The sequence below is a fragment of the Crocuta crocuta genome, unplaced genomic scaffold, assembly GCF_008692635.1.
Source record: "Crocuta crocuta isolate KB4526 unplaced genomic scaffold, BGI_CrCroc_1.0 scaffold143, whole genome shotgun sequence".
Classification (NCBI taxonomy): domain Eukaryota; kingdom Metazoa; phylum Chordata; class Mammalia; order Carnivora; family Hyaenidae; genus Crocuta; species Crocuta crocuta.
Window position 1 is genome coordinate 2,472,448 of NW_027529175.1, and position 12,266 is coordinate 2,484,713.

The 12,266-nt window shown below is 53.1% G+C and overlaps 1 protein-coding gene across 1 annotated transcript in view; it reads right to left on the reverse strand.

Annotated features, from left to right (window-relative positions):
* The window catches only part of CENPM (centromere protein M), a 10,911-nt gene extending 1,663 nt beyond the window's left edge, over positions 1 to 9,248 (reverse strand). The window contains exons 1-5 of the mRNA XM_077757851.1: positions 9,136 to 9,248; positions 8,518 to 8,597; positions 6,918 to 7,010; positions 4,482 to 4,553; positions 3,255 to 3,366 (exon numbers count right to left, since the gene is read on the reverse strand). Coding sequence (XP_077613977.1) covers positions 3,255 to 3,366; positions 4,482 to 4,553; positions 6,918 to 7,010; positions 8,518 to 8,597; positions 9,136 to 9,192 — 414 coding nt within the window. The 5' untranslated portion in view covers positions 9,193 to 9,248. The remainder of the gene's footprint in view (positions 1 to 3,254; positions 3,367 to 4,481; positions 4,554 to 6,917; positions 7,011 to 8,517; positions 8,598 to 9,135) is intronic.
* Positions 9,249 to 12,266: the final 3,018 nt, after the last annotated feature.

The following is a 12,266-nucleotide window of genomic DNA, read 5'->3' on the forward strand; positions in this document are numbered from 1 at the left end:
CCCCCCCCCCCCCCCCCCCCCCCCCCAGCCTCTCCTCCAGCCTCACAGCCTGGCCCCTCCTCTGTCCCACAGCTAAGGGATACATTTCAACCCACATCACAGAAGTGGCAAATAAAAATAAGTAAAACCCATGTCAGGCTGCACCCCTCCCTGCCCCTGCACCCCTCCCTGCGGCTCCAGTTTTACTCAGAGTGAAAGCCACTGCCTTTACTAAGACCCACAGGGCCCTCCTGCTCTGGCCTCACTGTCACTCTGACATATCTCCAGGGAGGCTTCCCTGGGGGGCCCTGGACACAGCAGGCAGGTCCCCACACCGCTCTGGCCCCAGGTGCTCCTCCACCGGGCGTCTGCACCACTTCCTTCCTTCCGCCTCCAGCAAGTCTCTTCAACAGTCACCCCCGGCCATTTGCACTGACCCTTACGCTTTACCACCACCTGACCGTCACATCCTCATTTTCTAATGGGTTTTACTTTTTTTTTTTAAAGCCTATTTATTTATTTTAGAGAGACACAGCATGATAGGGGGAAGAGCAGAGAGAGAGGGAGAGAGAGAATCCCAAACAGGCTCCGTGCTGTCAGCGCAGAGCCCGACATGGGGCTCAAACTCACAAACCGTGAGATCATGACCTGAGCCGAAAATAAGAGTCTCGGATGCTTAACTGACTGAGCCACCCAGGTGCCCCACATATTTTACTTCTTTAGTGCTTCCTCTACTACAATAGAGCTGAGTTGTTGTTTTTTTTACACTGTTTTGTTCTGTGCATCCCTAGGGCCCACTGTAGGTACCTAAAAATATCTGTTGACTAAATCCTTACTCTGACTTCTGTGGCCTTTGCCTCAGAAAGAGGCCTCCCAGCTGCTGCCGCTGCCCTCACTCAGGCTCCCCGGCCGGCCTCCTGCAGCGGCCTGAGCCCGAAGCCCCAGCTCTGGCTGAGGCTCTTCCAGTCTGCACACGACACTCCAGAGCTGTGGCCCCCAAACCCAAGTGCGAGCACACCGGGCGGCTCCTGTCACCGACAGGAGGGAATGGCTTCTCCCACGGCCAGGCTTCCAGGTCTCTGCACGTCCTTCACGTCCACACCGGGACTGCAGGCTCCATGCCGGACTCGTTCGTGTGCTCAGGGAGCGGCACGGGACCCCAGGAGCAGAGCCGGGAGATAAATTCACTGGGCCGATCCCACAGCTTTGTGAACGTGTGTCTTCGGGTGGAAAGGGGGGCTGATAAGCCCTGCCACGCAAGCCCTTAACACATGGCGAGGCTCAAACTCAAATATGTGGAGGAGCGTGACAACAACACAGGGGGCGCCTGGGTGGCTCGGCCACTTAAGCATCAGATTTGGGCTTTCATGGTTTGTGAGTTCAAGCCCCGCCCCTGCTCCTCACAGGGTGAGCTCGAGCCCTGCTTCCGGTGAGCCCCATTCCTCTCTCTCTGTCCCTCGTGGGATTCTCTCCCTCCCTCTGTCGCTGCCCCTTGCTCACTTGTACCTCCTCTCTCTTTCAAAAAATTAAATGATAAAAATAAATAAAATAAAAGGATTATACAGGTACGAGGAGTGAGGGCTGTCCAAACACCGGTGCTTCATCTGGGGGACTGCCAGGTTTGCGTTGCCAGCAGGCCAGCTGCGGTGGCTGGAACCAGACAGGCGGCCACGGGGCCTTTTCCTTGAGAGCGTTCAGGCTCCGCGTACCTGGTACGGCCTGCCACCTACTGACCACAAGGAGAACTGCATTACACCGCGCCCGGCTGGGGGGCGCCACAGCCAGAACCGCCTAAGGTTTGAGGTACCTGAGCTGTGGAGCAAAGATGATGATTCCCCTTTACAGAGAGGAAGACCAAGGCTGCATGGAGGGGAAGTGACTTGTTCAAAGCTACACAACTAGCAGGTTAAGAAGGAAAAAGAGCCAACCCGCTGGCTCTACCGCTAACTTACTGGCTGTACGACTGAGTCCCCTCTCCTCTCTGAGTCTTGGGTTTCTGGCGTATGTTGTGGGGAAAGTCTGCAAGCGCAGGCACTTCAGGTGTGCCCCAGGCCTCAGTGCCTTCTGTGAGGTCAGAGTGCTGACTCAAATAGTCCTCAAGCATGAAAAACGAATTTGGGACCGAGTGGCATGTGCATCTTTATTGAGGCGTTGAACAAGATCTGCGCCAGCCTCTAGCGAGATGGAAATATCTGCCATTTCTGTTGGTAACAGCCCCAGCCTAAAACTACTGACATCTCTTGCCTATATTCATACTGCTAAATTTCACTTAGAGTTTAGTGGAAAAAAAAAGAAGTATTTTTTTCCCTCATACAAGTTCACAGATGCCCTGAATTCTACCCTGAGGCCAGAGGGGTCCACAGACCCGTGAATAAGAACCCCCGGTCTGGGTGGTGGTAAGGGACAGTGTGCGGACCCCCTTCTCTCTGCATTACATCACTTTACCTTTGGGACCAGGTGCCAGACCCAGAGCAGAGCAGAAATGAACCTCAAAACCAATAAACACACTCTAAAACCAACTAAGTAGGCCTGGGACATGGGTGGGGAGGCCCAGGCCCTGGGAGTCCTCAGCAGGCCTCCCAGAAGGGATAGCTGCTGAGTACTTTTACCAAAAAGTCAGGATTCATACTCCAGAAAGCGAGGCTGGAGAGCAAAATTTATCAGCAAAAGAGATCTGCTCTGTGCTACTCATAATTAGACTCACGCTATGAGGAACACCCACAGAGCGAGTTGGGGCCCTCCAACCCTCTACTCACCCACCTGCCCGCCTTCCCTGCTGCCTGCTGGATGCCATGCCCCGGGCTGGGACTGGCCCAGGTCTGCAGTGCAGGGGAGGAAGGGGGACAGGGGCATCCTGACTGTGGGCGGACGTGCGGAGGCGCTGGTTAATGAAACAGACAAGATGCCTGCCTGGTCTCACAGCACTTACAGCCCAGAGAGATATTAACAGGGACCCACGTTACATACAGAAGACTTAGTTATGAGAGAAAACAAAGCAAAAGAAGGCAGCAAGTGAGAGCACTTGGCATGAAAGAGGCACTCAGGCTGAACGCATATTATCGCCCTACTTTACATTGTGTGTGCCCCAGCGCTTAGCGGGACAGATCCACCCAAGGTCCAGCCGGTGAGCAGAGAAGCCAGGATTCAAACTAGGACCTTGTGTCTTCATATCAGGGCCTCCTCACCCGGGAACGTGACCCTCCAAGAAGCGTTCTCGACACACCTACTGTGTACTGACTGCCCGTTCCCTGCACCCCCTCGATTAGTGTCCTTACCTCCAGGTCACAGAAGAACAGGGGGCTCCGGTAGGTGTGGGCCAGCTTCATGATCGTGTTTCGGTGGATGCTGCAGTGACTCTCCCGCCCAGCTGCAAAGAAGCCGTGAGTGCTGCGGGCTGTGATCTCTGCCTTCCTGCCTGCCGTGCAGGAGGCACTGGGCACAGTCATCCACTACCCCTGTCTGGGCCTCAGTTGCTTACTAGTCAGTGGGGTGACAATCCTGTTCAACCTTCTTTTCAGGGCAGCCCAGATCATTAAATTAGAAAATAAAGCTGAAAGGGCTTTGCAAGGGCGCTCTATAAAAACGTGAGTTTCCTCATCTAGAAGATGAGGATGGCAACAGCCCCCGCCCCACTGAGTTACATAGAGATTCGATGAATTAATATACAGAAATGACCTGGCATTCATTTATTCGTCGATGCCCATTGAGAGGGATCTGCGCCAGGCCCTCCCGGCAAGGACTTCACAGGTCAGCCGGGTGGAGGAGGGCAGCTCAGACACACCGTCGGTGTAAGTGGAATGGTGGGGAGTCTATAGGACAAAAGCGTGCGTGGGATGGACCCCTTGGGGCCCAGATTGCATGGCTGGTGAGGGAGGGGTCTCCCAGGGGACAGGAAATAGGGGTTAGCTAGACAAAGAAGAAAAAAGCATCCAAGGGAAGCTCTATGGTAGAATCATGAAGGGCATGGGCTCTGGAACAGGACTACCTAGGTACGAACATCGGCTCTACCCCTTCCTAGCTGTGGGCCTTGGGCAAGCTAGCTCGCCTCGAGGCTCCAGTTTCCTCTGCTCTAAAACAGAGATAACAATATGTACCTCAAAGGGTTGTTTGTAGTGAAGATTATGTGATACAGAAATGGAGCACTTTTAGAACAGCGTCTGGTGTGTAGGGAGCGCTCGATAAAGGTCAGCTAGTATTTCCGCCGTCAGTGTTAACAAAGGCTCAGGAACAGCAGGCCTTGATCAGAGAATGAGAGGCTGAACCAAAGGATGGGACAGTAACAGGAGCCGAGACGACACAGGAGGGTGAAAGGCCGAACTTGGGCCTTTACAGGACTGTGGCTTTTACTCTGAAAGCCACACAGAACCAGCAGGCAACTCTTAGTAATGATCTCGGCAGAAGGAGATCTGCTCAGATTCGCTTTCAGAGACACTGCCAATGGGTCAGATTCCGAAACTCATGTTCTTTGGTCCCCTGGGTGGCCTCAGTAAGGAGTCCACCACCACAAAGCAGTGCAGTGATGNAGGAAGAAGGTGGCGTCCACATGGTGCAGGGATTCCTCCACGTTCCGGAGGCTAGCGGGAGGAAACAAACCACAGGACAAACCTTACCACAGAGAAGGCAGAAGGCTGCGCTCCTCAGCCCAGAGAGGCCAGAGAAGGAAAGGAGGGTAAGAGGAAACACCCCTAGAGGAATACTTCATTTTTCATTTTGTTTGAGTACTTTTATTTATTTATTTATTTATTTTTGAGAGAGAGAGAGAGACAGAGACAGAGTGTGAGTGGGGGAGGGGCAGAGAGAGACAGAGACACAGAATCCGAAGCAGGCTCCAGGCTCCGAGCTGTCAGCACAGAGCCCAGCACGGGGCTTGAACTCACGAACCACGAGATCATGAGCTGAGTCGAAGTCGGACGCTTAACTGACTGAGTCACCCAAGCGCTCCATTTGAGTGCTTTTAATTACGAAATGACTCAAGCCTGTAAAACAATCCAGATAGTGAATATGGATGTTTTCAGTCAAAAGGAAGTCCCCTCTCCAGCACCACCTCAACATACCTGAAGTAACTGCTGCTGACAGTTTGGGGTGTAATTCCTCTTGCGTATGGATTTTTCATGTGCAAATACAGACAGTGATATGTACAAACACTTAGTTGGGTTCAGTGGTAACCCATCTGTTATATTCTTTGGAACCCAACACCACAATCTATTTTCCGGGTGATGGACCCTTAAACGGTCTCCCAACGTTTCACCATTACACAGAATGCTGTGTGAACATCCTTTTATACACATCCTCCCACATGCAGACAGATGCTTCTGTAGGACAGATGCTAGATGCAGAATGGCTGGGTCACGGTATGTGTCTTTTTAAAATGTAGCTCTGTGGGCGCCAGGCGCCTCAGTCAGTTGAGTGCCCGACTCTTGGTTTCGGCTCAGGTCATGATCTCCACGCTGACAATGTGGAGCCTGTTTGGCATTCTCTCTCTCTGCCCCTCCCCTGCTCGTGTTCTCTCTCAAAATTAACCAACAAAACGTACCTAGGTATTACCAAATTGCTTTCCAATAAGGTTATAGTATTTACAGTCACATCAAGTGTATGAAAATACTCTTTTCCTTTAGGAAAAGGGGACTTTAACCTTCTGGGCCAAGGGTTTCATTCGCTGGTGTCCAAGGAATGATGAAGAAATCTGTCATCTCCTGGCCAAAAAGCCCCACATCAGGCTCTGTGCTGACAGCTAGCTCAGAGTCTGGTGAACAAGCGAGGCCAGGGGCAAACAGTAAGGATGGCTCTCGGCCCCTCAGTGTGACCGTATAGATCCGTTTTGGTGACTGGATCTGCAGAGTCAGGCCCTCTGGCAATCAGGGCAGATCGCAGCCCTTTCTCTGCCCCGCCGTGGGCCCACGTCACTGCCCGTCTGGTCCAGGTGGCCAGGCAGTGGGTCTGTTCCAGGTGTTTCCACCACATCCTCCACTTAAGCCACACCACATGACTGGGCGTGTGCCTTGGTTTCCGTGCTGGATGCTGTGTCCTGCCTCCCCTCATCAGCCTCCCCGCAGGGGGAGCCAGCAGACCCTCTCCTGTACCCGCCAGGCTGGCTGCAGTCCTGTCCCCAGGCTGCCAGCACCACAGGGAGGCGGGGCCGGGCCCCAAGCATCACCACCCACTCATGCTCCCCTGGCTACTACACAGGGCCCCTGACCCTGGACCAGCGTTAACAGTCCAGCACACACATTATGCTCCTCCTACCCTTTACATTAACCCATTCACCTGGCTCCTGCTCACTCCCAGTTGTACCCGGGCACCTCAGCCTGGTCATCTCCAGCAGAACGTCTACCCTGCCCTACGTCCTGAGAGTCACAGGTCTCGTTGGGGCTATCACAGCCCGATGCGTCCTTCTTTTATAGCACCCATGCTAGACACTACGAGTGTGTGTTCAAGAGTCTAGCTTCCTCCCCCAGTGGGCTGGGAACACCTTGGGGACAGTGGTCTGTTTCATTCGTGTCTGTGCCTGCCATCAGGGATACAGAGAAGGCTACAGAAAACATTAGCTCAAAGACCGACAGCACTGTTGGGGGTTATTAGCGTCTGTGTCATTTTTTTAATGTTTATTTTTAAATTTATTTTTGAGAGAGACAGACAGACAGACAGACGATCTCAAGTAGGTTCCACACTGTCAGCGCAGACCCCAATGCAGGATTCAAACCCACGAACCGTGAGATCATGACTTGAGCTGAAATTAAGAGTCGGATGCTTAACCGACTAAGCCACCCAGACGCCCCCCCATCAGTGTCTTTAAAGTGTCACACACTTGCCAGTGGCTCCCCATCCTCGTCCTCTGGGCTAACCCCAGGCAGCCTCTCCCGTGTCTTCTTCCCAGCACAGGTGAGGTTCCCATCCCAGGTCTACCTGAGCCCTGAAGGCACCCATTCTCTGGCTCTCACCTGTATTTGCTGTGAAGGTTGATCACGAACACAATCAAGTCAATTCGGGGCCGATTCACACTGGAGGGCAGAGGGAGGGACCTTGCCAGGTGGCTGAAAAACAAGAAATTGCAGGACTAAAGATATATGTACCCACAACCCAGCGACCATTCACATGCTGACCTTCCTAAGGTAAGAGGCTGTCAAAGGCTCCTCACCTATGTCCCTGATGCTCTTGTGGGCAAGACTCCTAAGGTGAGCGTAGGGGCAGGGCAGAGCCGGTCCTTTCTAGATGACTTCTGTCTGACTCCTTCTGCCTGCAAGGAGCTCTGTTTGGGAACTGCCTTGGCAAGAGGCAGTTTGGGCCATAAGGTGGCATGGGGCAAGCCAGCTACACTGTGTGCTGGGAAGGAGATGAGGCCCAGAAGAGGGGTGTGAGACAGTGAAGATTAGGGGTTAAGACTGAACCCCTTTGGAGGGCGATGGAAGTCAGCTCAAATCTCAGGTCTGGCAATGACCAGCTATGTGACCTTGGGTTAAGTCACCTTCATCACTCTCGTCTGAACTTGTTCCTTCATTGGAGATTCTTCGAAGTTCTGTAATGGGGTTTATTCTCCTAGTAAGTGGCGTTTTCAGTTCCCATGGAGGAGCACCCTCTAGAGTGCTCCTTCCATACGGCCCCTTGGAGCTTATCTATGAGGGAGAATGACACCCATATATTCAGTCCCTTGCTTCCCACCAGCAGCTGTTCCAACTCTCCATCAGTTAGAAAAAGAAAAACAAAATACAATTCTTTAGTCATCGTTTCTCCAAATTAGGGGGGTAATTGAACACTACTCTGTGCAAAGCACTGGGGATTCACTAGTGAGCAAAAATCAAAGTCCCTGACCTCAAGAGGCTGACCTTGGGGTCCGGGGCGCTGGAAACAAATACAGAAATAGGCGAACAAGGAAATTTCTTATGGTGACAAGTGCTAGAGGAACACAGAACAGTCGTGTGACAGCGAGTGACGGAGGCTAACCTTAGCTGGAGGCAGATCACGCCCCGANTCCTAGTAAGTGGCGTTTTCAGTTCCCATGGAGGAGCACCCTCGAGAGTGCTCCTTCCATACGGCCCCTTGGAGCTTATCTATGAGGGAGAATGACACCCATATATTCAGTCCCTTGCTTCCCACCAGCAGCTGTTCCAACTCTCCATCAGTTAGAAAAAGAAAAACAAAATACAATTCTTTAGTCATCGTTTCTCCAAATTAGGGGGGTAATTGAACACTACTCTGTGCAAAGCACTGGGGATTCACTAGTGAGCAAAAATCAAAGTCCCTGACCTCAAGAGGCTGACCTTGGGGTCCGGGGGGCGGGGCGCTGGAAACAAATACAGAAATAGGCGAACAAGGAAATTTCTTATGGTGACAAGTGCTAGAGGAACACAGAACAGTCGTGTGACAGCGAGGGACGGAGGCTAACCTTAGCTGGAGGCAGATCACGCCCCGAGGGGCTGGCCCCTCCTGCGCCCCCCTCTCTGGCAGCTCTTCCCTCTCCGGCAGCTCCCCGGCTCGCCTACAAGAGCAGGCTACAGTTCAGCCACTGCGGAGCAATCCAACACCCCAGACCCAGCTACTTACACCCTCAGCTCCGAGGCGCAGTCTTCCTTGACCATCGAATCGGCCAGCTGCTGCAGAAGCGCATCTTCCGTGCCCACCAGCTGTCCAGGGAGAGAAGGCGGCCTACTGATGCCCGGGCACAGCAGTCTCGCTGGAGGGCCTGGGCATCAGGCTACAGACCGGAGACCGCTCGACTCCCAGGATTCCCGCTCCCGCGCGCAGGGCGCAGTTTACCGAGAGAGGGCTCCACCAGGCCCGGGTTGAGGGTCCAGGTCGCACCCCTCCGGTCCTGTCTGTACAACCTTCTTAACTTCCCCAGACGCCCCCTCGGACGGCCGCACCCAGAGACACTGGAAAACCATAACCTGCCGGGCGCGGAACACAGCCTCCCGGGTCTCAGCCCGCCCAGCGGCCCCACCAATCAGAAACCGGGAAAGAGCCCTCCGCGCGCCTATTGGTGGAGGCGTCCTTCAGGCTTAGAGGGCGGCTACACCGATTGGTTCAGAATGCTGCTCTCCCGCCCACCACACCCCAGTCCGCGTAGCGCGCACCAGGACCTCAAAGAGCCCACAGGAACAGACGGTGGGGGCGCCGCCAAAGAGGAAAGGCGGGCGGGGAGGCGAAGCAGCTGACGCCTACCAGGATGGTGGCCGTGTTCAGGCCAGGCTGCTTGTCCAGCGGCCGCAACACCGACATCCCAGTCGGCGGACGAACTGCAGCTCCTGAGGTGCGCGCGGATCTTTCAAACGGCCCGAGGCCCGCCCTTAAGTGAAAGACCGAGGGTCACGGGACCATCATTGGGCGGGGCTTCACGGGGTGGGGCGTAACTCTCTTAAAGGAACCCACACCTCCTTTTTAAAAATTTATTTCTGAGAGAGAGAGAGACAGTGTGAGCAGGGGAGGGTCAGAGAGAGAGAGAGATACAGAATCTGAAACAGGCTCCAGGTTCTGAGCTAGCTGTCAACACAGAGCCCGACGCGGGGCTCGAACCCACGAACTGAGATCATGACCTGAGCTGAAGTCGGACGTCTAACCGACTGAGCCACCCAGCACCCCACACCTCCTTTTTTGATGGGGGAAATCAAGAGTATGAGGCTTAACTGACTGAACCACCCAGGCACCGCATTTCATCATACTCTTGATTCCTTCCAAACCTGCCCCTGCCATTTCTTCCCCATCTCATTCGACTCCATCCTTGAAGCTGCTCAGCGCAAAACCTTGAGGTCATTCTTGGCTCTTCTTCACACCCCACATCCAACCCATAAGCCAGCTTGTGGGTTCTAGTCTTAAAATGCACCCAGAAGCTGGCCGCTTGTCACCGCCTCCACCACCACCACCAGGACAAGCCGCTGTCATCTCTCACCTGGACTACTGTAACAACCTTCTCACTGGCTCCCTGCTCCACTGTGGTCCCCCAGGGCTGCCGCCTCTTCCCCACACAGCAATCAGAGCCGCCCTTTTAAATCAAAACCCACCAAGAGTTCCCATCTCATTCAGAATACACTGCAAATGGCGTCCATGGACCGTGAGGCTGTACGTGCTCTGGTGTCTGACCGTCTCCCTGGCCTCATCTGCTCTCCTCCCTCTTACACTCCTCTAGGCACATGGGCCACGAGGCTGTTCTTCAGATTATTCCAAGTATCCTCCCACCTCCTGCCTTGTCCCTGTGGGTCCCTGAGGCTGAAGAGCTCTTCTCTCATAGAGTCACTTGGCTTGTTTCTGCTCCAATGCCACCTTATCAGAGGGGCCATTCTTAACAACTCTATGTAAAACAGCAAGCCTTGGAGAGCCTGGTTGGCTCAGTTGGAGCATGTCCCTGTTGATCTTGGGGTTGTGAGTTCAAGCCCCACCTTGGGGGTAGGGTGTACTTAAAAAATACTTTAAAAATTACTTTAAAAAACCCATTATCTTTATTTTTTTCCAATGTTTATTTGAGAGAGAGAGAGAGAAAGTGTGTTCGAGCAGGGGAGAGGGACAGAGGAAAAGAGAGAGAGACTCCTAAGCAGGCTCCATGCTTAGCACAGAGCCCAGTGCGGGGCTCCATCCCATGACCCTGGGATCATGACCTGAGCTGAAATCAACAGTCAGACGCTCAAACGACTGAGCTACTCAGGCAGCCCAGAAAAAAATCCATTATCTTTGAAAAAGAAGGAAGTCTCCTCCATTTTCCCTGTCTTCCTTTTTTCTGGTCTATTTTCTCAGTAGCACTAATCTCCACTTCCCATACAGTTAAGAACTGTACAGCTCTGAGATTTTTACAGTATTTACAAACTAATAAACTGTTACTGTTCATTATTTAATAATAGTCCATTAACTGTTTCATGGATGCTGGCAGAAGACATGAAACTCCTGGGTAAGATTGGTCGCTTTTGTTTCCTGTTACTCATGGTAAAACCAGTAGCTAGGGCTTCACGTTTGTGGGTGTCCGTGCCCATGTCCCCTGAGCCCGGCAAAGGACCCATCATGGAGCCCCATACACCGGGTGGTGGTGGCACAGAGGAAGACCATGGGGATTGGAGACTCACTGTGAGCGGTAGACATGCCTGTTCTTTGCCGGGGGTCAGGGGAGATGTCGCGTCATCCCCCAAGGTTGCTTGCTGCAAACACAACCCGAGAAATAGCCCGGGCAAAGGGCTTTCAGGGCCTTGCACTTGCCATACCAGCAAGAACTCGCAGGGATGGTCAGGGCCCCTGGCAGATTGCTTCCGCCCCCAGCTGTATAATTACTTGCTCACTGTCTGTCTCTCCAGCAGAGCATAAGACACATGAGAGCAGAGACTTTGTCACTTTGTCCCTTTGCACGTCCAGCCCTTTAAAAAGTACCTGGTACATGGTCGTTGCTCAGTAATTATTTGTTGAATGAATGGATTGATTTACACATGTTGATTCTTTCATCATTGCCTTGGGCAGACCCAACACACATACAGATGAATCAGACAGCTCTGGGGGCGGGGGAGGGCCTCAGACCCTGATCACCCAGTGTGCACACTGCTGTGATATCTGGAACAGCAGAGGCCTATTCCCTGTCTAACCTAAATCTCTCTCACTGCGGACTAAACTATATTTTGCATAGAAAGACCTGGAAGGAAATGGCTTCATGGAATCCCTCCCCCAGCACAGATGGGCTTTGGTTCCTCCAGCAGGGGCTGTGGAAGGGACTCCCCAAAAGTCTGATAGGAATAAGTGCTCTGAACATAAAGTAAGGGGCCCTGGAGGATAGAGACGGGCAGGAAGAAGCTACGTTAGGTCAGGGGAGGCCTCTGGAAGACGGTGATGAGTTTTCTTTGTCATTTTTAAAAATTCGTTTTCAGATGTATTTATTTATTTTGAGAGCGAGAGAGGAGAGTTAGGGGAGGGACAGAGAAAGAGGGAGAGAGAGAATCCTAAGGAGTCTCCGTGCTACCAGCGCAGAGCCCGATGTGGGACTTGAAGTCACGAACCGCGGGATCATGACCTGAATCGAAACCAAGAGTTGAATGCTTAACTGACTGAGCCACCCGGGCACCCCAGGAAAGTGATGTTTGAACAGATGCCTGGATTTAGTGAGAGAGGAGCCAGTTCAGTATATTGAAGAAGAGGCTTTGGGCAGAAAGAGCAGCAAGTACTGAGAGCCTGGGGGTTGGGGGGTGGGGACATCCCTGACACTTCTGAGGAACAGCAAGGAGGCCAGTGGCCGAAGCGGATGGAATGACGAGACACTGGGGAGAATGAGGCCGCAGAGGTGACTGAGGGCCTTAGGGTGTCACGAAGAGATTCTGGCCCCCGTCAGC